Genomic DNA, 25,378 nt, shown 5'->3' with positions numbered 1-25,378 from the left:
CCTAGTGATCCAAGCACTGCCACCTTTGCCCAAGAAGTTGGATGACCCAGGAGGCTTAGCAAGTTACAACAAGAAGGAACCTTGCATTTCAAGACAACATTTACTGGCCTGTATCCTTTTTCTGATAATGATGATGATGATGATGATGATGATAATATAGTTTTCTTGCTGTGAGGGTAGGACACATGCAGGAAGGTAAATCGAAATAAAACTAGCAACCAAGCAAATCACAGACAAGGTAGGTGGGAACCAGAAGGTAGTGGGGGTGGGAATGTGGCTGAGGATTCTATTCTTCGAGTGGCAGCCAGCAGCCATTGACGTGCCTGGGGACATAACCTCAAGTCACTGCCTCCGGGTCTCCACCATCTGACTCAGGGAACTGGGCTGGGTGGGCCTGGAAATGTGTCCAAGCCAGTCTCCCAAACGTGGTCACGTTCCCTGGGTTCAATCTATTGTCTGCTTTGACACGGGACACCAGCCAGGTCCTTCCTGTCCGTCTCTCCAACCTGGGCTGTGTCCTGGTGCTGCCCCCGATGCCTGCCCTGCAATTGCTTAGGCCTGGCCTCAATGGTAGGGGCTGAAGGAAGGGCAGGAGGATGAAGGGATGCTCTGGGATCCGTGCCAGCTCCCTGGCTTATAGAGGACGTGGAGAGCACCTCCAAGAGTGGGGAACACAGGACCACAAGATGAGATAGCCCACAAGAATTTGTTTCCTGGCCTTCCCGGGGGGTGGGGGAGTGGGGGGGGCAGGTCACATACATTCCAAGAGGTCCGGATGGTCAGGTGGGATTTCAGGGCAGCAGGACAGGTTGCTAGAAAAGGGGAAGAGTGCCCCTGCCATCAGGTCACCTGGTGGAGGCCCAGCCCTGCTTTTAGATGAATCTTGGACGAGTGGACCACTTACAAAACCAGCTGCAGCTACAAGGAGATCTCCTCGTGCATTTAAAATCCTCCCTGCACGATTGGATCCCTGCCCCTGCCCTTGCCCTTAGCCCCTCATATGCTTACCAAGCCCCAGCTATCCTCCCTGGTCATCCTTCTTCTTGAGCACCCCAAGCCTGTCCCTACCTCTGGCACCAGGAGATGGCCATCCTCTCCGCCTGGAATGAGTTTGCACTCTATCTTTACAGACCAGCTTCTTGTGGTTCTGGGCTCAGCTCAGATACCACCTGTGCAGAGAGGCTCACCCCCTCACCCAGTTGCCTTATCCTACCCACCCCACCATCCCCACTTTATTTCCTTTATAGCATTTCTCATATGTTTGAATAAGCAGGACTCTTGTCACCTTTTTGTCCGCCTTCCCTACTAGCCTGTAAGCTCCGTGGAAGCACAGGCTGTGTCCGCTGGCTGCACGTCTCCCAGCACCGCGCTGGCCCACAGGGATGCTCCACCAACAAACCAACGGACACTGAATGGTTTCAAAGCCAACTCCCCACACACAGAGAAGACATGAGATTGGCTACTTATCTGCAGTCCCCACTTTTTTTTTTTTTTTTGGTATTTTTTTGGTATTTTTCTCCCTCCGATGTAGGAAGGAGAAAGACAAGGTAAAAGAGGAGAAACTCTGCCAGTGGCCTTGGAAGTTTTTAATGTTTGCAGCCATTTTTTAAAATCCCCGTATCCATTAATAAGTGGCTAATAATGTTTTATTTGCTTTAAAAAGGACTACCAGGCTCTAATCATAGGGTTTGTTTCTTTTCTAGAGAGCGGATGTTCATGCTCTTAATCAAAAGCCTTTGAATCAAGGTCATATGATTTCTAACAGATTATTTCCCGCACAACATGTTTTTGTCTCATAGCAACAAATCGTGTCATTAAAATCACTAAGGCATGTGGGCTAAGGTTTGATTAGCTGTGACTTTCATTTCTGAAATGGCCACCTGCGGTAGCGACTGCACCGGCTTACTTAGGCGAGCAGATGAAATGCTGCACCTTACCAGTCTTTAAAAAAATTGACAGTAGGGCCCCCGATGCCGTGGCTTTGATTGTTTAAAACAAAGAAATATTGAACCGCAGAGGGTCCATCAAAAACCAGCCTTCCCTTTTGTAAGTGAAATCTGGTTGCGTGGGGAATTGGCTCAAGGGAAACGTTTATCAGATGAAGGAGTATCTTTTCGTTGCTCGTGTTTTAGTCATTCTGTTCCACGATTTTGACCAAACCTCGCCCGTTTGGTCAAAACCGCCAATAGGCCATCGTGGCTGGCACTTCCTGAACACTCGCCACATGCCGGGTACTGGGCTAAGTTCCTCGTTTGGGATGATGGAGTTCACTTTTCTGTTTTCCGGAAGCCTGACTTAGACCCCAGCCCGTGCCCGAGCGCTGCTCGGTCCTTCACCTGCTGCGCAGCTCGCCTTGCTCCGGGCCGCGGCCTGCTCCTCGGGCCTGCACCAGGCCAGCCTCCCGGTTTCCCGCCCCTTCCTACCCTTCCGATTTCAGCTCACATGCGTCCTCCCAAAGGGGTCTCCTCTCACTGTCTTATTCGTGCCCAACAGCCGGTTTTTTCCTTCCCAGCGCTTCCAACCGGTTTTCTTCGCTGCTCCCTGCTTCCTGGCTCCCCAGGCGACTGCGGCCTCTGGGAAGGGCCACCTGTGCCTTAATTGCCGCACCCCCGGGGCCTAGCGGCGGCCTGAGGACATAAATACTTGTTGAATAAATTGATAAATGAATGGACGGGTGCTGTGGCCAAGTCCATTCACCTCTCTCCTCCTCCCTGAGATCATTAAAGACGGCCTTTCCGGGCCTTGACATCACGAGGGCCGTGCTCCCCATTAGGGAGGACTCCTCTCCCCGGGAGGCAGGGGACAGGCTTCTTTGTGTTCATTCAACAAATATTTGTTGAACTTCTCTTGCTAGCCATGCAGTGAACATAGATAAACAGGATACAGTTTCTCTGAGTAGCTAAAATAGGGAGAAAGAGAAAATCTGTGTGTCTGTGGGTGTCTGTTTTGAAACACAAACCCACACTTGTTAGTATGTGAGAAGGGGAGGCGTGCAAGTCGGCAGCCGCCTACTTGGTAGACTGAAGAAACACGGCCCCGAAATATCTCCCCCACTGACTCTGTCCTCGGTCCCTACGATCCCATCCAGAGACTTTATCCTGCAGGAGCTGGAGGATAGAAGGTGGGACGGACGGTGGGACAGTGATTGGCGAGCGCGGGGGCTCCTCCACCCAGGCAGGGTTAATCACAGGACAAAAACCCAAATCTTGCACACTCGTACATGGGTGCCCAGAACTGTGTGTCGTTCACCAATCCCGTGATCCTCCTGGCCTGGGCACACCCGGTCCTCACGCTACTAGCCTCCTCACCACTTGGAATTTGTAAACCAAATCCCAAACGAGGTTTTCCACTTACCAGTCAAAACATCCCACATTTTTCTTCCTTATTAAGAATGGTATTAGGGGAGTGCGAGAGGGGAAATAAAAGCCGATGTTCAAGTTGTCAAAAAGCACGATGATAGGACGCAATCAGTTTGGCCAGGAAACAAAATGACCAACACACACTGTGACCGGAACAGCCACAGCTGGTTACAGCTGTGGTTCCTGAAAGGCAGCTCCTTTCTTTATCATTTCTTCCATCTGGGTAAATTTTTTTCCCCTTACTTGTAATTGTACATGCACTCTGGCAGACAAATAATCACTTTTTCGGGTTCCTATGAGCAATAGTGGGCGTATGCCCACAGTTTTATTTTATCCAGTCTTCTTGGTAGAGAAAGCAAACATTTTTATAGTAAAATAAGGGCTCTTTAGATTTAATACATCCTCCCCCGCCCCCCGCCCCCAATTATTTGCATCATGGGTTTCATTTGATTGCAGAGCCATGATCTCCATTCTGGTGACCTTCAGTGGAAGGATTCCGAGACAATCCCAGGATTCTGAGACCCTTCTCGGGGGGCGGTTGGGGGGCAGGAGGGAAAACACGAGCTCATTCTATTTCTGCTTATTCTCTGCTCATTTTCACCGGCTTTGAACTTTTTTTTTTTTTTTTACATAAAAGGGGTGACCAGGAACCATCTCTGCTTTAGCTTGCAAAGACGAAAGTATGCCATTTGCATGGCGATCATTATTTATTTATATTTTCATTAACGGATGAGGAAGTAATGCTCTTGTAAAGCCAAGTAGAACCACGTAGCCATGGTTTCCAAGGGCACGAGCATCCCTTAGGTGAACAGCTCTTTTGAAGTGGTTTTGTTGGCAATTAAGTGCAGTTATAGTCCTGACAGGAAACTAAGCATTTGTACACCTGCCTCGAATGCTTAAAATCTGTGTCAGCGGGAGGGACCTGGGAGGGGGCTGCAGGATCCACGTAAGTGATAACAGTAATAACGAGGACCGATGACCGACCCTTCCCATCCGGTGCCTGCCAGCATATTATCTCATTTAATCTTCAGAGTGACCTTCCCGGGGGCCATTGGTGCCCGAGGCCTCATAAAACTTTCTGGCTTGCAGTGCCCTGAGGAAAAACTGAAGCCCGGGGCTTCCCGGACAAAGCTGGCCCAACCCTGACCCCCCTCCCCTGGGATTAGATGCTTCTGGCAGCCAGGCCAGGCCAAAGACAGGCTCAGGGGAATGAGGCTGCTGCACACTCTCATTTCCCCATATTTTTCTTTCTTCAACGTCTACTTATTTTTAATTATAAAAAAATAATACCTTTTTGCTGTAACCAATTTAAGAAAAGTATATAAAGTTAGAAGGAAAAGCCTGAATCCCCTGCCCCTCACCCCACGCCAGGATCACTGGCAGCAGTTGAGGCCATCCTTCCAGACTTTTCACGGTGTTTAAGCCTCTATAGCTTTTAAAAATAACACATATGGAATCAGCACTGCATCTTGCTTTCCCACTTCATCTTTTTTATGTCGGAATTACGTATTTTATTCTAAGTAACACCGGCCTAGCAGTCCGCTGTATCAATAAACCACAACCTACTCGTCTGTCCCCGACTGAGTGGCATCTGAGTTGTTTCCCTTTTCACTCTACTACACCGATGCTTTACCAAACCTCCTTGTTCATGGTTTTTTTTTTTTTTTAAGATTTTATTTATTTATTCATGATAGACACAGAGAGAGAGAAGCAGAGACACGGGCAGAGGGAGAAGCAGGCATCATACAAAGAACCTGACGTGGGACCCGATCCAGGGTCTCCAGGATCACGCCCTGGGCTGCAGGCGGCGCTAAACCGCTGAGCCACTGGGGCTGCCCATGGGTTTTTATAGGCCCATTTAGGGTTTCTGAGGGAGAGATCCCAGAAGTGCGACTGCTAGGCCAGGGAAGCAGAGTTAGAATTCTGATAAACAGTGAGACTGCCTTCCAGAAGACTGTACCAATCAACCCTCCTACGAAGAATAGGTGGGGGTGTTCGTTTCCCCATAACCCCAGTAACTGTGGAGGTCATCCGAGGGTTCTTTTTTTTTTTTTTCTCTCTGTTTTGCACACCTCATTAGGAAAAGGATATCTTAAAAAAATTTTGCATCCGTACATTTTTCTTAAATTTAGTAATTAAATTAAATTTAGCTTGGTTTCACATGCTTAATGTTCGTATGTCTTCTGTGCATTATTCCCTTCTCCTGCCCGAATTCTCTCCTCTGCCTTTCATCAACTCTCCTCCCTCCCAGGGCCCCCAGCAGCCCTCTCCTCCCCACTTCAGTGGAAGGGAATAGGGTACCCGGGGAGGACAACACAGCTGACAAGAGAGAAATCTCATAGCAGATATTAGAGCCTGAAAGAGTCTCCAGTCAGGGATGTTTGCATTTTCAAAGAGTCTGCCCAGAGGGGGCAATTTGTGCTCACCTCCCAAGACTGGACTGCTCATGGTGTCATTTCAGGCATCAACACACACACAAAATATTTGCAAGTGGGAAGATCTATCTGGGATCCTCAAATCATACTGAGTTAATGCTTTCTTTGTCTGTCACAATGAGGCTTTCTCCTGTTAGCGGATAAAGGGAACTGCCTGGGACTTAATAGCACAAAGCCCTAAGTATTCAGACTTCTACACGTTAATCTAAGGAATTAATCGGAAATGCAGATAAAAAAGTATGTACCTGATGTTCGTCCTAGCTTTGCTTACTGGATCAGAAACTGGAAACTATTTACATTGTCCAGTAACAGAGAGTAGCTTCAAAAACAAGTTGATGGAATCCATCCGATAAAATACGGCGCAGAATTTTTAAATGATGCTGGAAGAAGTGACGGAAAGTCACTGGGAATTATTTTAACTTTACATCAAATACATATAATCTATTTATACATATATATATATATATATATATATATATATATATATATATATATATTTTTTTTTTTTTAAGTCAAATCCCAATAAGGAATTATAGTTAGGAGATGGAAATAGGGATGGGACGTTTAGGCACATTTCAATTTTGCCAGCAAACATATATTGTTGCGGATCAGGAAAATGATCTTTAAATGCAGATTGTAGAATGTTAGAAAGTAGTTTATGGCATTATCCTCACAGAATTATCCCCTTTGAACCTGGAAATCATGGAGAAATAAATCCGCCCTGACGCTACCAAGGTTCACTCCTCAGTGATTCATCCCTAAGGAACTCTGCAACCACACCCGTCCTATTACTGGGCACTTAGAGCAAGCAGTGGTGTCCACAACCCCCAACTGGTGACTTCCCAACCTCCAAGACTCAGGGTCCCGGTTTTAGGCCTCAGAGGCTCCTTCTCCCTGAGCCCTGCTGCTTCCACAGCTCCTGGCCTCACCCTTAACCTCACATTCATTCCTCCTTTTTTCTTGCAACCTTATCTTCTAAGTTCCTTTACGACTCAGCTCCAGGGTCCCTCTGGAAAGCTCCCAGACCCATGCCTCCTTCAGGCTCCGTTTCCTCGTGCGCTGCCTGTCACAACTCCTGATGTCAGTATGGCATCTGCTCACAGACCGCCCAGGCCTACCTCTCCCTCCAGAACGGAAGCTTTCGTACATCAAGACAAAAATCTCTCCCTCTTTTTTAAAAAAAAATTATGAATTACACTGCTGGTCCATTCACTTTAGGAAGCTCTATATGCATTGTACATGGACCAATATGTAAATAATTGTGATGGTTACAGCATTTTGGGTTATTTCTATAATTTATTTTAAAGCCAGGCATCAGGCCTTTGGTCAGATTCTGGTCTGACCATTTGAACTGCTTTTTGTACAACATTTATTTGTTAAGAAAACTATCATATCTCACAGCCCTGTTATTTCCCAGTGGCCTCGGCAGAGACTTAACATAAAATATGGGGATCCCTGGGTGGCTCAGCGGTTTGGTGCCTGCCTTTGGCCCAGGGCGCGATCCTAGAGTCCCGGGATCGAGTCCCACGTTGGGCTCCCTGCATGGGGCCTGCTTCTCCCTCTGCCTGTGTCTCTGCCTCTCTCTCTCTCTCTGTCTATCATAAATTAAAAAAAAAAAAAAAATCAAAAACGGACCAGAGCACCTGGGTGGCTCAGTCCGGTAAGTGTTCTCCGTCAGCTCAGGTCATGGTCCCAGGGTCCTGGGATCAAACCCTGCATTGGGCCCCCTGCTCAGCGGGACACCTGCTTCTCTCTCCCTCTGCCTGCCGCTCCGCCTGCTTGTGCTCGCTCTCTCTCTCACTCTCTGTCAAATAAATAAAACCTTTAAAAAAAAAAAAAAGGAATTGTAATGGACCTTTTGTCTCAATCTGAGACTTGATCACTTTCAGAAATGCTTACTGCAATGACACAATGTATTTACCCAGAAATAATTTACTAAGAGTCTAGTATATGCTGGTCACTGTGCTAAATGCTGGAGAATTATGGATTAAAAATATACCTTTGCTGGGGCACCTGGGTGGCTCAATGGTTAAGCTCCTGGTTCTTGGTCATGAGACTGAGACCTGCTCTGGGTTCCAGACTGGGTGTGGATCTGGCTTAGGATTCTCTCTCCCTCTGCCTCTGCTTCTGCACCCTCCCCTTCCTCACTTCGTGTGCACGTGTGCTCACTCTCTCTCTCTAAAATAATAATAATAATAATAATAATAATAATAATAATAATAATAATATACCTTTGCTGATATGCTTGATGTGCTGGATGGAGAGGTGGACAAGTCCATGAGTAGATGCCATACTGATACTAGGTGTTCCAAGCGGTAGAGCGCCAGGAAACTGAGAGCCTGAAGGAGGGATTGATCTGAGGAGCTTTCCAGAGGGACCCTTGAACGAAGTCTTACAAGGTGTATATGATGATGGTTGGATTAGGTCTGCAAGCATACACTGAATTGTACACCTAACGGGTCAAAGGCGAACTTCACAGTTTGTAAATTAGATCGCAATAAAGCTGTTAAAAAAAGGGGGGCGTAGAGCTGGGTTAAATGTGCAAGGAGGGGAAGAACATCCTGGATAGGGAAGAGCAAGGGCGAGCACTTGCAGGTGTGAAGCAGGTAGCCGGGGTCTGGGGACTGTGGTCCTCGGGGGTGGGGGTGGCCAGGGTGTCAGGTAAAGGCTGGTGGCTGGAGCATCCAGAGGTATTTAAGCAATAGCATCTCAGGAGCAACTCAATCTCCAGGTAAAGGCATGAATCCAGAGCATCAAGAACATTCTGGGAATTTTGACTGAAGGCCTCTTTGCCAAATCTCAGATAGGTTAGAAGCACGCAGTGAAGGAAGAACCCGGATGCCCAAGCATTAAGATGACAAAAATATACCCTAGAAGCCGCTTGGGCCGTCTCCCCACCTGTAGGCAGGTGTCAGCTAAACTAACCGAGACGGAGGGGTCTGTTTCCCCTGGAAGTTTCACGGAGAGTAGGTTCCCAGTGGGGCAGGCGCTGGGCTAGGATGAAGCATCCTCCTAAGGCTCCCGGCAGGTCCAGGCGCTCGGGGACAGTCGCCCCCGGGAAGCAGAGCCGGCCTCGCTGCCCTGACCGGTCTGGGCCGTCTGGGGCCCTGGCACCGACACGAAGCCCCGGTTTCCTTAGTGACCCAGCCCGGAATGTCCAGAAGGGTGGCGTTCACTTACATGGCACCTGGTGATAGGGACCTCTGGGACAGTGGTGGTGACAGTTCCACGGAGCATGCGGGGGAGGGTTGGGAGGCAGCAGCTGCGCACACGCCGGGTACCTCTGAGGTTCGAACTGAGGGAACTCCCGGGACCTGAGCGGCCCGGGGAGGTCCTGGGGGTAACACACGGAGGTGAGGGGCAGGGGCCTCTCCAGCTGCCGGATGCCCAGCACGTCCTGGGGCTGGGAGTCGTAGCCCGTGTCTACCGTGGGCGGGTCCCGGGCCGCTGGGCTCCTGCGGGGCCGGGGCCGCTGCACCGTGTCGTGGCTGCTGGGCCAGGCGCCGGCCGAGGCGCTGGGGCAACTGTGGTCTGAGTGGTCGGAGTCATGGCCAGTGTCAGGGGAGGCCGCTGAAAGCTGAGATCCTGGCCATCGATTCCGTTCTTCCATAAATGAAAACTGCTGCCCGGGAGGGGACGCTCCGACCCCAAAGGGCCGGTCTTTGCCCGGGGCCGGGTGTCTCCTCCAGAAGCTGTCTTCCGTCTCCTCCAGGATTTTAGTGCGCAGGCAGGTGACCTGCTGGGACACAGGCCGGAGGTGCTTCGAAAGTTTCAGGGGTGGGTGGGCCTGAGAAAAGTCTCCTGCAGAGCAGTGAGGGGCCGGGGGCGCAGACGAGCCGTGGGGGGCCATGTCCCCTCGGTCTGGAGCAGGTGGCTCCAACTCCTCCTCCAGGGAATCGCCGGGGATCGGCTTCAGTGACTGGCTGGGGTATGGTTCAGATTCATCGACCTCCACGGGGACGCTTCGGTTCATTCTAGTTTCTGGAACAAGAGCAAACATGCCACAGCCTTAGAAGACAGATCATTTCTTGGAGTCTCTACTTTATGACCTTAAGGGACCTCATTCAAGATGTGGTTTCAATTTAATGGCACTGTGACACCAATGTGCTTCAAAGCCCCGGTCAAGGTCACACAGGGTTGTTCACTCACTCTCCAGGCAAAGGCTCAAATGCTTATTAAGATATTTTTCTACGGAAGGAGACTCAAAGGATGTGAGCGACGGTCACGTGGTAGACGGCACGGCGGGAGGACAGACGGAATCAACCGTTAGTATGCAGGGGGCGTCTGGGGGCGCACGGCTGAGCGGCTGCCCTCCGCCCAGGGCGGGACCCCAGGGTCCCGGGATCGAGTCCCCCATCAGGCTCCCCGTAGGGAGCCTGCTTCTCCCTCTACCTGGGTCTCTGCCTCTCTCTCTGTGTCTCTTGTGAATAAATAAATAAAATCTTTAAAAAACAACCAAGTATGGAGGAAAGAGACATTATCACGTGGGCTGCCTCATGGGTGGGTGTAGATGCAGAAGTCGCGTGTGGAGGAGGATACACAAGACATCGGCATGTGGGTTGCCCTTGAGGATGGAGTGAAGGAGGGAGAGAGTTTTCACCTTTTAAACATCAACAGTTTTGCTGTATGGCTATTGCCTCATCACACACACACACACACACACATACACACACACACGATCTAAAAAAAAATAGAAAAAAGAAAGCGTGAGTTAAAAAGCATTGAGAAAAGGTCATAGTGACATTTTCCACTTAACAACTGTAGATGGTTTGCGCGACGTCGTTCCCTGCGGCGCCGCGCCCGCAGTCAGGGTAGCCGGGACCAGCTGGTCTGCGGGGCTCCAGCCCAGCCCCTAGCCCGCAGGCCGGGGATACTGATCTTACCTATAAAAATAGAACTTTTAATCAACACGACAAACCGAGAGAGAGCATTGGCCTCCCCATCGGCTGGACGATGCCCCAGGACACATGGGCTCATTCCACGTGGGCCTTGCTGGGGGTTTGCCTCGAAACCCAGAGCACACACGGGGGGTGCTGCATGCAGGGGTGTAAATGCACAACCGCTGCACGTGGAGCTCCAACCACACGCTCGCCGAGGGCCTGCTGGGCCTCTCATCCTGCCCTTACGGCTCTAAGAACTCCCCTTCCCTGGAGCCCCGCACCCAACCCCATGGCATCCCGAGCGCGCTGCCAAATCATCCTCAGTGCCCAGAGACCGGCACCCCCCACTGCCCCTCGGCTCCCGGCCCAGGAGCGAACGCTAGCCCTTCTCTGACCCTCGCCCGGCACCAAACCTACCCACCTGCTGCCAGCCACCTTCGTGCTGCACTCTGGCACAAGAGGAAACCCCTTTAGCTTCTCATTCCTGGCTGGCCCTCCCTCCCTGCCTCAGGCTACCTGCCTCCCCCCTGCCACCAACCTCCCTTCTAGGCAGCTGCTAGCCCGTGGCCTCTGCAAAAAAAAAAAAAGAGAGAGAGAGAGAGAAAGATTTCATCACCTCCGTGGATTAGACCTTGCAAAATTGAACAGGAATCTACCGCAAACACAAGTGTTTTCAGCAAATAGTTGAAACCATCCATGAATATTTTTGAACGCTTACTGTTGGTTTTCCTCTCTTTCCTCTTCTGTAGCTATGGCAGTGGGTACGCCACCCAACACGCTCTTCAGCTGGCCAGGGACGGCGAGTCTTTGCTGAAGGCCTGGCCGGGGGTGGTGTGAGCTCCTGCGAGCACCCGGGCGGCCCCGCTGCGGGGGAGGCAGGGGCTGAACGGCGCCAGTCAGCCAGCAAAACGGCTGCAGCGCGTCCGCCCTCTCTTGTCCTGTGATCCACTCCCCTCGGCCCCACACTTCGGGTGTCACTGTTTGCGTTGTCCCTGGGCTTTTAAAGGCCTTACGAGTATTTCCCTAAAAAGTGGCAAAAGTTGCAAAGTCTCTTCTGGCCAGGGAGCCTGCAGGGGCTCAGAGGGAGCTAATGGAAAAGGTGACAGGTGGGGTCATCTCACAGAGCTGAACGGCTAAGGTCTACCTTACGGTGGGAATTCTACAGTTAAAACCGGGCTGAGGGGGAACAAACGGCCCCTCCGAAGGTGGGAAGGGCCACGCGGCAATGAACGGCCCCTCAGGAAAGCTCCGGGATTGGCAGTCCATAAAGATAAATCTGACCCTCGTGGTGCATACGTGTCACTATCAAATATTCAAACGGCACATGATTACTGAACCCTACTGTCTGTCCAGCTCTGGCCTGTGCATCCTCCTCCTGAGGCGTGAGCCGAATGAAACCTTTTTTAAACAATAGGTGACACCTACAAGTGACCTGAAATTCAAGAGTACAAAAGGGTATACGGTGAATGGTAATCCAAAGTATTTCTAAAGACTTAAAAAGCATTATTCCTACCTCCATGTTGCTTGTGATCCAGATCAAGAGCAAAAACTAATACAGGAAATCAGAGACCCTACCTCAGGGCCTTTGCACTTGCTGTTCCTTCTTCCCTGAACACTCCTCCCCCCAACACATCTGCATGGCCTGCTGCCTTTCTCCTTCAGACCTTTCTTTACTCAGCTGTGATCTTCTCTGACTGAGGTCGCCCTGGCCACCCTCCCTAAAATGTTTACATGCCCTTCTCACTCCCCGTCCTCCCTGCTTCACCATCCTCTCCAGCAATCACCACCATTCCACATATTACAAAATGCACATCATAAATACAGATATCTAACACATTCCTTGGCAGGTAGCAAGGAACATTTGGTCGGCCACGTGCTCAGAGTTCTTGAAGTCGTAACACATGGAGGAGCCCTGGGTGGTTCAGTCATTGAGGTCCAGCTCTTGATTTCTGCTCAGGTCATGAGCTCGAGCTCCATGCTTAGGATTCTCTCTCTCTCTCTCTCCCTTTCCTTCTGCTCCTCCTCCCTCACCCACTTCTCTTTCTCTCTCTCAAAAAAAAATAGGGGTACCTGGCTGGCTCAGTTGGTTTGGTGTCTGCCTTCCACTCAGGTCATGACCCCAGGATCGAGCCCCGAGTCGGGCTCCCTGCTCAGCGGGGAGCCTGCTTCTCCCTCTCCCTCTGCCCCTCCCCCTGCTTGTGCTCTTTCTCTTTCTCTCAAATAAATCTTAAAAAAATCTTTAAAAATATGTATATACTACATGGGAACCCTTCCCCCTTCCTTGCTTCACTTGTGTTCACTACTTGTCAGGCTCCAAGGTGAGTCTGGGCCATGCTGAAAAGGTCCCACCCGCGGGCAGAGCTGACCATGACCCTCATTTTGCAGAATAAAGCTGATTCTACCACCCAGTGTAATAGGAACATTTGCTATTTTGTTCCAGACGGGGAGCTGGTCTGTTCTGCATCCTGAGGGCTTCACCCACAACAACAGAGGGTGGGCAGGCCTAGAGCCACCCCATGGGCTCCTCCCGGCCCCAGCCGCCCTACCAGAACTGGCGCGACAAAGCCCGCTGCCCCCCCCCCTCCCTGCCCCGCCGCGACGGTGTCACAGAGGACAACTACACACAGATGCCACATCAGAGGGCCAGGGGCAGGTTAACGGGTGGTGTTGGAAACGGCAGCTTTGTTTTTGGTCTTTAATGTCAATATTGTGAGAAATACATTAAAAAAGAAAATCACTCCATATCTCATCACTCCTGGTGTTTCCATCTCCCCCTGTTTTACCCCAGGGCTTTCCCACATGGTGAGCACACGTTACAGCGCTGGCCTGGGCTGCGCTCTGGCCCCTAACGGGGGGCGACACTTGGAGGAAGCGGAAATCGCGGTTTCCTCCCAGGGCCCGAGAGGAGAAGGCTGTGCCACGGGGGCCCGGGGGCTGCAGGGGGCTCAGCAGCGTCCAGCCCGGCTCAGGAAGCCTGGGGAAGGCAGAGGCTGGAGGCCGAGGAGACTCAGCTCAAGGGAGTCCTGGCTCAGAAGCTCTTCTGGGGCTCACAGGACAGGTGCTCAGGCCCCCCGCCCGGAGATTCTGAGGTGAGCTCAGGGTTCCTGTGGATCTTAACCCTGCAGGTGAGCACAGGGTGTCAGCTCTTACCAAGGGGAGTGTAGCCTGTGCCCTGCGGCAGGAACGGTCAGGCTCGCTCAAGCTGACGCCCTCTGACCTGCTCCGTTCACGCCCAAGGATCTCCTCCAGGGGCTACTTCACTCTGTGCGAGATGGAGAGGCTCAGAAGAGGGGCGATGCAGCCTCGTGTGCAATGGCAAAAGCCAGAAACAACCCACCCGCCCAGAAAGGTTCTGCTTTTGTAAGACGGTGGTCCAGCCAAACGATGACTTCTCTGTGTCTTAAAAAAAAAAAAAAAAAAAAAAAAAAGGGACGTCTGGGTGGCTCAGTGGTTGAGCATCTGCCTTTGGCCCAGGGTGTGATCCTGGGGTCCCTGGATCGAGTCCCACATCAGGCTCCCTGCATGGAGCCCGCTTCTTCCTCTGTCTGTCTCTGCCTCTCTCTCTCTTTGTGTATCTCATGAATAAATATATAAAAGCTTAAAAAAAAAAAAAAGGACTGAGGGAATGCTGCGTGAGCCAATGTGGATGCATCTCCAGGATTTATCCGTGGAGGTAGGAAAAATAAAGAGCAGACAACGTGCAGCGTTTGCTGCCCCTTGTATGGCCTGAGGTCGTGTGCGCTACATGGCGCCTCGTCTGAGACCTGGAATAGTGTCGCTCTGCAAAGGGAACCACATGGCTGAGAATGGGGATGGGGGGAGGCTTGCTTTCTGGGGGCATTTTACACCTTGTAGACCTACTTGAACAATGAAAAGGGAGAAGGAGGAGGAGAAGAAGGAGAAGGAGAAGAAGAAGAAGAAAAGAAGAAGAAAAAGAAGAAGAAAAAGAGGAAGAAATAGAAGAAGAAAAAGAAGAAGAAAAAGAAGAAGAGAAAGAAGAGAAAAGAAAAGGAATAGCTCCAGAAGAAGAAGAGGAAGAGAAAGAAGAAGAAATAATCATAGCTCCAGAGTACGTCTGAGGTTCACGAAGATGAAGAACCAAAGAGAAGGAAGTAGGCATTCCTGAAACCGCTCAAGGGAAAGAACGTGTCCCCTAAAACACAAAAGACCAGCGCATGCCCGGGGTGGGGGCGGGGGGTTGGCACAGGCCGAGGGCGGAGGGCTGGTCCGGGGCGCACGGCTGGGCTGGGGCCCTTGTGCACGGGAGCCTGCTTCTCACTCGCTCGGAGTTGACCCGAGACACACGACTTGCCTCCTCTTGAACCTCGTTGCCCCTCGGCCGGGAGCTGTGGTTCCAGCCCTTGGATTCTGACCACACTCGTCCCCGAATCTGCCGGGTTTTGTCTGTCCACGCCTCCGGTTTGGGGGCTTCCTTTCTGTCTCCCCCAGCCTGAAACCCTCCTCTTAGCAAACCCACTCTACCAGCAGTGGCCTGATCTTGCAGATAGGACCTCATCCAGATGGCAGCAGCTCCCACTTCCGATGTGACCGTGCTCCCTGGGGTCCCCTTCACAGAACTTCCCCTCTCCTCCCCCCTTTCCAGCTCGCAGCTTCCACTCAATCCCCCTGAGTGCTCGTTTCTGTTCCCAGCAATCTTTTTCTCCCCCAGCGCATCCCGCCTTAAATTCTTCGTTTCTCAAAACAGAGCCTGTGAAGTCTTCACGCACTAACTTTCTGATCTCACAGGCCTGCCAGAAAGCTTCTTCTCCTTCCATCCTCCCCGCCTCCCTTTCTGCACGTCCGTGACACCCCGCCCTGGCCCGTCTGTCGGGCACACGCAGAGAGATCCAAGGTGACCGGCGGCCTCGGCTTCCCAGGCGGCCTTACCCTGGAGCCGCACGGAGGTCGAGGATGTAGGACAACGTGCAGTGTTCAAATGCACAGGCTCTGGATTCAAACTCCCTACGTTTTAGTTCTTTCTCTGCCGGCTCCGTGACTAGATGTGGGACCCTGAGAAAATTACTTCTCTGGGCCTCCTTTTGCTAACGCGTGAAATGGGAGAAATAACATTTGCTTTACAGGCATCTCGTGGGGGTTAAAAGAAGATGTACATAAAATGCTGAGTGCACGGGCGCCTGGAGGGCTCAGTCACTTGAGCGTCCCACTCTTGGTCTCGGGACGCTCCAGTCATCTCAGGGTCATGAGATCAAGCCCCACACGGGCTCCGCACTTAGAGGGGAGTCTGCTTGAGATTCTCTCCCTCATCCCCTCCTCCCACCCATGCTTGCTCTCGCTATCTCTCAAAAATGAATAGATAAATCTTTTAAAAAATACTGACCACATCAGGCTCTCAAAAACCCAAACCCATCTTGTTATTATTATTTTCCTGAAGATCTTATTTATTTGTTTGAGAGAGAGAACATGAGCAGAGGGGAGGGATAGAGGGAGAGGGAGAAGCAGACTCCCCACTGAGCACTGAGCCCAACACAGGGCTCGACCCCAGGACCCCGGGATCATGACCTGAGTCAAAAGAAGATGCTTAACTGACTGAGCGACCCGGGCGGCCCATCGCTTTATTATTATTTTTACAAGTGACTCGGCTTTAGAACTTTCTTCTACACTATGTTCTAGACTATGATAGAATGTTAATGCTATCATATGAACCTAGTGAGTGGAGATTAAATCTTTTTAACTAACGTGTGTTTCTGGCACATTCGATGCACATGGCCTCTTGTCTCTCGTCTTTAAACAAGCTGGGTGTGTGCTATCACTCTCCCATCCCTATTTCACAGAGGTTTAGATACATTACGTAGCTTTCCAAAGTCACAGCGGAATCCTAGCTCTTTCCATTAAACCACAGAGATCAGAGGCTTGGCAAACATTTTCTGTAAAGGTCCAGATAGTAAATAGTTCATGCTTTATGGACCACATATGGTCTCTGTCTCATACTCTGCTTTTTAAAATTTGTTTTCAAACATTTTAAAAATATAAAAACCATTCTTAGCGATATGCTGTAGTAAAAAAAAAAAAAAAAAATCCACCGGCCACATATGGCCCAAGGGTTATAATTTACAAACTGCTGATATAGACTACACTGATCAATCAAAATAGAAAGAAACCTTCAAAAAAAAAAAAGAAAGAAAGAAAAGTAAAGAAAAGAAACTTCCCCCGAGGGTGTCCCAGTGGCTCAGTCAGTTAAGTGTCTGACCCTTGGCTTAGGTCATGATCGCAGGGTCACAGGATTGAGCCCTGCATGGGGCTCAGCACTGGGCGTGGAGCCTGCTCACGGTTCTCTCCCTCGCCCGCCTGCCGCCCACTTGCACGTTTTCTCTCTCAAAAAGAAACCTTCCCCTTCATTAGTAGTAATTGTTAATATTTACTGAGTGTTTATAATGTGTCAAATATTGCTCCAAGTACTTTTCACGTATGATTTCATCCTCGCAGCTACCTTATTTGGTAGGTACTGTTGGCAATCTCCTTTTACAGACGGGGAAACTGAGACCCACGGAGGTTAAGCAACTTTCCCAAGATCACATGGTCAGTAAGTAGCATAGACAGGATTCAGATCCAAGCAGAGCACCAGAACCTGTGCACTTAACAATTCGTTGGTTGGTTGGGAATCCTGACTGATGCAGCTATATGAAGGGAAGAGGAAGGATGGGGATTAGGGGAGCTGAGTAACCCCTGGAAGCTTCCGGAATGAATATGTTTCGGAACCATTCACCTTGAAGCTAAGGAGGCATGGAGACAGGCCACCCGTGTTTTATAAAGGATTACCAGGCGGGAAACCTGCGGTGGCTTTCCTTCATGCCGTTACAATAGAGGACACGGGTGAGACTGCAGAGGCATCTTGATTTGAGAAAAGCAGTTGATTGGATCTCATTAAATTTTAATCATAAACCGAATTCAAAATAAATTGAAAACTGGTTGACAGAGCACAAACAAAGGGTGATGATAAATGGTGATGCATCTAGAGAGGGGATATCTTCCAGGGGACGCCTCTGAGGCAAGGACGGATGGGATTTAATGAAGGTGTTATGTCCCTGGAAGAAGACAAATAGCATAGCAAGAAACAGAGGAAGGGCAGGAGTGAGCAGCCTGAGTAATTAATAAACCACATTACCAGCTCCTAAACAATCAAGGCTTGCTGTTCACCAACTGCTTGATTTTTTTTTTTTTAAAGGATTCTTTGGGTCAACAATAGGGTTAAAGAGTCACACAACATGAATATTTCAGGTGGACACAATAAATAAATATATAAATTTACAGCTAGAGAGATCCTCAGATCCAATTTGGATCAGATACTTTCAGTTACCAATTCTCAAGGTCTTACTTCATTCCTCGGGGAGTATTAAAAAAAAAAAAGTCTGAAAGTCACGTATTAAAAAAAAAATCTTTAAACTCATTAATGTCCTTTGTTTACTGCCAAATGCATGCAAACTTTCACAATGTCAGTTTGCTCAGTGGAAGCTGGTTTGGAGTGAACTGTTTGGCTCCCGTTCAAATTCCAGTGAGTAAATACTTCCAAGTTTACTTGCAGAATTTCCCAGAGAAGCTCTTCCATGTGGTTTGCCAGAGGACTGGAAGCAGCGGTGAGCCCAGGAGACAAGGGGGCATTTACTGGCCCTTGTTCGCCCCCCGCACGGTACGGCTCCCACCAGGCTCCAGGCAGCACGGCGTGACCTGACCTGCTTCCAGGTCGCCCTGGAGCTCCTCTGAGCTGCCCAACCAGGAGACCGTGGACTGATGGGAACGGACGGATTCCGCTCTGCTGCTGGCTGGTGGTAAACGTTTGGAGAACCACCTCAAACCAGCCCAGGGTTTTGTTCCTTTGGTTTCAGATAAGGTTTCTCTAAGCGCGTATCTGTGATCCCGAACGTCAGTCCAAGCCCCAGCATGAAGGACAAGGGGGCAGAAAGGGCAAGAAGAAGGGACAGTAGGCAAGACAGGAGCATGGAAAAGGAGAGACACGAGAAAGTGGGGACGCCTTGAAGGCCACTGTAAAAACCGGGCCCTGTGTTGGTGCAGGAGGGAGATTTATTTCCGTTGTGAATGTGAAGGATCACTGGCTGTGAGAAGGGGCAGCTGCAGGGGGCGGGAAAGAATGAGCACAGGTGAGCGGCAAGAGGTTGGAGGTCAGCCGGTGGGCCTCGAAGGGTCTAGACAGCCGCCCAGGGGAGGGAGACACATGAGGCAGGGCAGGGAGGCCCGGCGACCCTCGGAGGGGAAGATGGAAAAACGCTGGAACCCCAGAGGGCAGGGAAACAATGAGGCAGAGAAGAGCCAAGTTTCCCCCATCTTGGGGGGGGCAGAGGGGGTGCTGGCAAGACCCCGGCCAGCCTCGATCCTCGGGGGGGAAGGATGGGGGGCACGCAGGCTGGGGGCACCCTGCCGTTCCCTCACCCCCGAACGGCTCCCCTGCCTCATCAGGGGAGCCCAGCCAAACTGGCACAACTCTAGGGGGGTCACTCAGGCGACGAAAGGCCCCCCCACGTCAGCCAGCTTACAGCTCACAGCCCCCCAAGAAGGCCTCCATCCCTGAGGCCTGTAGAGGCCTGCTCGTGACAAGACGTGAAGATTTTGGGGCGGGGGGGGGGGGCTGAGAAGGGACAGCTGGGGTTTCATGAACTAAAAATATCTCGGTGACAGCACTGAGAAGAAACCGGAGAGGCCCAGGGGGAGAGCTGCTGGATTCCAGGCCTCAGATGCTTTCTCACGGAGGGACGAGGGACGGAGGGGCGGATGGCAGGGTTGTTTTGATAAGGAAATGTGATCAAACACGAGGGGTCATTTCATTGGATCTGAAAGGAATTTAAAGTTTAATGTGCCTCATCTGGCTCATCTGCGTCCCCCCATCACCACCCCCTCCCCCACCCAGCAACCGCCTGCGATCCTTACACGTTTTTTACGGGCTAATCTGAAATTGCCTGCCCTAGAAAAATGGTTGAATTCAGGGTGTTTCTGAGCTTTCGATTCTGCGCCGTGTAAAACAGATTTCATTTAGACAAATTACCCACATAATCCATCTTTTCTGAATGCCTGTTAGAGAACAGCTGCAAAGAGGACTGCCTTCTCCTCCTGTTTTCAGAGCATTTGAAAGTCACTGGCTCCTTAATCCTGGGAGAAGCAGGCTCAAAGCCTCCAAGCGTGAGTATCCTCCAGTTAGGGATCTTCTTCCCAACCCTCCCCCCTACACGTGGGTTCCTTGCCCTGACTTCACTCCTAGTCAGCCCACCCCGCGGCCCACCCCACAGCCCACCCCGCACCGGAGGAGCAGGGAGCAGTCCCGGCACCCCTTGGAGCTGCAACACCAGATTAGGAATGACGGTGGGTGGTCTTTCTGGGTGAAAGCGAGGCTGGCCCCGCAGCAGCGAGCCTCGGTTCCGATAATGGGGCTGCGTTATTTGAAAATACTTATTTGAAAATACAATCGGCAACTCGTCGCAGTTGAAGCATCTTGACATTTCTGTCCTCTCATTCCGGGGGCGGGGGCGAGGGAGGGAGAGAAAGCCAGTGAGAACATGACAGTGACTGTACCAGGGCCTTTCCAACAAACCGGTTAAGCAATGCTTAATGCCCTGAGTCAGCCCGTCCCAGTCGCCAGAGCCTGTCTGTATAGACAAATACAGAACTGCCCCAAAGAAATAATAATAAAGTAGTGGTTTGGAAAAGGTTGAGGCGCCTGTGTCTGTCATCTGACGTGTCGGATCACGGTCATCACCCTTACATGGTATCAGGGTGGGCTTTGCGGCTTCCTTTCACCTCCCATTAAAGTTCCCCCAGCCTCCCCCAGTGATTGGTCTCGCCCACGCCCACAAGTGGTTTTCAGCTCCAGCTAAGTGAGGATTGCAGCCTCCTGGAGACAGGCCGGCCTGCCAGTCCTCCCGCCTGCCTGGACTCTGTGGGCAAGAGCACAGGATGGTTTTTCCTGGGGAACTCAATTGGGACATGAACTAATCCAAGAAACCCCCTGTTTTATTGTAGCAAGAGCCAATAAACACGCCTGGATTCCGGGCAGCCGTCACGCAGAGCCACGTGGCCGCCCAGCCACCCCCGGTCTTTGGCCCTGACCGTGCTTTTTACCTTGTGCCTTGGGAGCAGGTGAGTGAAATAGAAATCAAAGCAGCTTACGTTGCTGCGAGAAAAGAGCTTGGGCACCTATGAAGCGTTTGATCCTATACTGGGTGGAGGAGGGTGGAAGAGGATTAAGAAGCAACAATCCTGTTCCTCAAGGAACTAACCATGTAGTAGTAGCAGGCGGTAAAATTAATATATTTGAATAGTCAGTAAACAAAACAAGTCTTCCAAGACCACCCATTACGGCTCCCCCTCTGTGACTCCCACGACTCCTGCTTTATTTTTGTTAGAGGGAATTCAGACAAAATCATGTTGGTCCACCCTCACACACATTTTATTGTTGACGAAATCCAGGCCTAGGGAAACCAAAGTGAACTAAGTCACAGAGCCAGCAAGGAGTGGAGTGAGGACTTGAAACCAAGTTCCCTGTCCTCTTTTTGAGATATTTGTTTAATAGGAAAATTAGTATTTTCCCCCTCATCCCTTAAAAAGATTTCCCCTATTCTAGGGATGCCTGGGTGGCTCAGTGGTTGAGCGTCTGCCTTGGGGGGCTCCGGATCAAGTCCCCCCCCTTGGGGTCCCCACAGGGAGCCTGCTTCTCCCTCTGCCTGTGTCTCTGCGTCTCTGATGAATAAATAAATAAAATCTTTTTTAAAAATCCCCCTATTCTAAGAGATCGTTTTGGACTTGGAAGTCACCCAAAGCTTGATTAGCTGCTGAGATCAAGAACAAGCATTTCTCCCCCGGGTTTTCCTTGCCAGTAAACGTCGGGGCTGCTTGGGGGGGGGTGGGGGCGGGCAGCCGGCAGGGAGCTGGCCTGAGCCTCCCCGCCCGGGACGCGGGGTCCAACTCTTCCCTGCAGGAAACGAGGTTCCAGAAAACTGTGCGTTTTCCTTCCATCTTTGCCACTGACGTGTCCCGGGGCTGGAGGCCAACGACTTAAGTTTTGCCGGGCCGGGCTCCCTCCTGGGGACGTGGGGCTGGATCCTCCCCGGGGCTCGCGGGGACACTGAGGCCTGCCCCAGCCGGCTCCCGGGTGGCTCCCAGGTGGCTCCCAGGTGGCTCCCAGCCAGCACAGCGGGGGGCACCGACCCCTCCTCCGAGAGTCCCTCTCGGCCCCTGCCGGCCCGAAACCTCAGCCACCAGCACGGTCTCCTCCGGCCTGGACCGTCGGCCCAGGGCGGGCAAGTTCAAGGTGGGGAGGGGCAGGTGGGGGGAGCAAAGGAGGACACAGGGTGTGGGGAGAGGGTCAGCGGCCAGGAAGCAAGGCGAGGCCGGCGACAGCTCTGACGGCTTACCTTGGCGCCCCCGGGGACAGACGGACGACGAGGGCCGCGGTGGTCGGCTCCCTCCTTCCCGGGCTCCACCTGGGCGGCTCCCGCCTCCCGCTCCCTCCCGGCCAGGTACGCGGCCGAGCAGGCTCCGCGGCAGGAAGGGGAAGTTGTATGCAAATTTCTAGAGAGGCTCGGAAGCCTCCGCTGAAAAATCTCCCTGCGGGCAGTGAATCAACAGCCGAGAAGTCACTTATTTCTTGAAACAGAAACCTCCTTCATTCCCTAGAAAAGGCCCCGGACTGGCCAATTAGGGTGCATTTGTGCTCCCACCACCCAGCTAAGTAACCGTGGAGGAATGTCTACACGGCCCGCAGGTCGGGGCCCTCGCCCCAGCCAGGAGGGGGCCTGGGAGGATGGGGTGGGGTGAACTTGGAGGTTACGGAGGTGGAGGCTGGGGGCAGGTAACCCGGTGCCCTGCGAGGCCAGGGCTGCTCACCACCGACCTCTGGCTGGGCTCGCCCCCCCTCTCCCAGCCTGCACACACGCGGGCACACGCGCCCTGCCGTCGACAGGCCTGAAAAGGTGACACCTTTTAAGAAAACACACCTGCACGTATATGCGCACTGTCCTCCTCTGGCTGTGTTGTTCACGACCTCACTCACCTTTATTTCTTCTCTTTCCTGCTCCTTGTTCAACTTGCAGAAGTGAAGGTCAAAGGGGATGCTGGAGACGGGATGACCAGGGCAGCCAAGTGTGATGGGAGCTGTGGCCGCCAGGGCTCCGGAGTCACAAGGATGTGGCCGGGCCCTCCAGCCAGGTGCCTGGGCAGGGACTGCGTGCTTCTGGGGCTGGCCCTGCCTGCCCGTGGGAGAGGCCCAAGGGTCAGCCCGGGCAGCTGGCCGGCTCTCCACCCTCCTGCAGGGGACAGACCCTACAGCACCCCCTTCCAGACTGCCGGCTTCTGCTCGGGTAGGTCCCGTGCAATGGGCTGCTCTTCATTCTGTGAGCAGAGGAAACACGGCTGGTTTTTAAAATAACATAACAGGCTGTGTATGTGTATATATATATAAATATTAATGTTACATATATACATATATATTCTTACAACGGCATATTATGCAGCTGTGAAAAATCATAAGTACGTATGCATGTGTTTCTACATTCTAACTCGGAAAAGTGGCTCTGGGATATTATTTATTGAGAAACGTGATCTCATTTTTGCCAATATATATGCCACATACACATGTCCATGTACTTACATACGTAGATTGGTGTTTGTTTTCTGCTGCTGAGGACCTGACACAGTGCCCAGAAGATAGTAGGCAATCATTCTGTATCTGTCGAATGAATAAATCATAAATGTCTGGAAATATGCATGCAAACTGTTAAGCGGTTGTCACCTCTAGGGACTGAGATTGAGGGGAATGCGTGAGAATGGAGGACTTTTATACTATTTACACCTATGGGCTATTTGATTCTTTTTTTCTGCAAGCATATTTCTTAAAAAATAATATTTATTACTTTGGCCTTGAACTTCATGCCTCAAAATTATTATGATGATAATCTTTTTTAGCTTAGGGAAAAATAGTATACTCTGTTGCAGCAGCTGGCACCAGGATACTTGGAGAACAGAGAAGAAAAGAATGTCAAGGGGAGGAAACAAGGAGAGCCAAGGAAAGAGGCGGGGTGAAAATCATTTTCGTTTCTCTTAGATCCCTTCAATGCACTGGGAAAAGCCCGGAAGATGCTTTTGTCAAGTGTTAACCTTTGGAATACGACCCGTCAGGAAGGATAGGGAGAATTTTTTTTTTTCCCTATTTCTCCTACCGTTTCCCCAGATGAGAGGCCTGAGGGGCCCTGTGGGAAGATAACCAAGAGCTGACCTGGGTGCTCTTAATTGCTGTTAGCTGGGCCTTCCAGGCCTTCCTCGTTTATCCTGAACAGAAAGGCCTGCACTTGGAAGAATGGGTTAATGCTTCCTCCCTCGGGCCTCTGCTGGCCCTCACTGAAAAGCAGCCTAACGCTGTAAACTGTTCAGAGAGAGTGTTTGAACAGGAGAAAGTCCCATCTGGGGGCATCTGGGTGGCTCCGTGGTGGAGCGTCTGGCTTTGGTTCAGGGGATGATCCCAGGGTTCTGGATTCGAGTCCTACATGGGGCTTGCCCGCCCCCACCCCCAGGGATTCTGCTTCTCCCTCTGCCTGTGTCTCTGCTTCTCCCTCTGACTCATGAATAGATGAATAAAATCTTAAAAAATGAAAAGGAAAAAGAAAGTCCTGCCTGCATGTGCCGGAGCCAGTTATAGTGAAGTGTCAGGGAGTCTGGGAAAGGGGCACCTGTGTCCCCCAGGAGTCCCCACTGGTGTTTTCAGACTAACACCCACACCCTTTAGCTGCCGTCACAGGAGAGGGACGCTTCACTGAGGACCTACCTGCACTCCCTGTCAGCACATTTAATCCTCCGGCGGTCCTGAGAAAGGCATTTACTGTCATTCCCACTTTGCCTTTGAGGACTCCAAGGCTCAGAGACGTGGAGTAACTTCTCCGTGTTTCCACTGCTAGTCTATGGAAGAGGATTCCAGAACCGTCTTACTTCAGGGTGGATGTTCCTTCTTGTCCCTTCTTGCCCGTGTTGTGAGCATCCTTCCTACAGGCTCGGGTGAGCACAGGTGACTTGCTTCCTTTGCACAACTCTTGACAACGCTCAAGAAGGGAAAAATGTAAAAAAAAAAAAAAAAAAAAAAGGAAAAAGGTGTAGATAAGAGGGTGGCGCTGAGACTGCCAGTTGATGGCACCGCGTGTGTGTGTGTGTGTGTGTGTGTGTACACGGTGCTGGCTGCTGGGTACTTAGTAGGTAGGGTGGCCAAGGTGTGGGGCGGTCCTCTTCCCCCAGTTAAATGTCTAGGAGGGGAGGATTTGTGTTTGCCAGCTTCTAGAGTTGCTCAGGATTCTTGCAAAAGGCATAATTAGATGCAAGTCAGCTCTCCCCACCTCCATAAACAAGACAAAATACAGCCATTTGGACCTGGTGTTCAGAAACTCTCTGTATTAATCCCTGAAAAGAAAGGAAAACGGAAAAGACTCATTCCTTGGACGAGCCTTGATTTTCCATTTTTAGATGGTACCATTTCAAATGCTGAAAGGGTGGAGTCAAACTGTGGCACACTGCGAGGACGCTCCCGGAGGATGGCCCTTGTTCAGAGGGTGTCTGGTGCTCACGCGCTGCTGGCTAACAACTGTGCAGCATGGCTCTTTGGACGATGGCAGGATGATGGGAAACACCCAGGCTCCCAGGGCCTAGTCCTGCTACTCTGGGTATTCCAGTGCCCAAACCTTTAGCGGCAGCTTGCCTTATT

General features: G+C 51.3%; 1 protein-coding gene across 8 annotated transcripts in view; it reads right to left on the bottom strand.

Moving 5' to 3' along the window:
• Positions 1–22,832, bottom strand: part of TRAF3IP2 (TRAF3 interacting protein 2) — a 41,717-nt gene extending 18,885 nt beyond the window's left edge. For 2 of the 8 annotated variants that reach the window (XM_072831728.1, XM_072831729.1), the window contains exons 1-3: positions 22,688–22,832; positions 22,050–22,242; positions 8,975–9,775 (exon numbers count right to left, since the gene is read on the bottom strand). In XM_072831728.1, the coding sequence (XP_072687829.1) occupies positions 8,975–9,767 (793 nt within the window). In that variant the 5' untranslated portion in view covers positions 9,768–9,775; positions 22,050–22,242; positions 22,688–22,832. The other 6 variants (XM_072831724.1, XM_072831726.1, XM_072831727.1 and 3 more) reach the window with 6 other exon arrangements.
• Between the last annotated feature and the right edge of the window lie 2,546 nt (positions 22,833–25,378).

This window comes from Canis lupus, chromosome 7, assembly GCF_048164855.1.
Source record: "Canis lupus baileyi chromosome 7, mCanLup2.hap1, whole genome shotgun sequence".
Lineage (NCBI taxonomy): Eukaryota > Metazoa > Chordata > Mammalia > Carnivora > Canidae > Canis > Canis lupus.
Note: the sequence above shows the minus strand (reverse complement) of the source record. Positions and strands in the feature narration are given on the sequence as shown.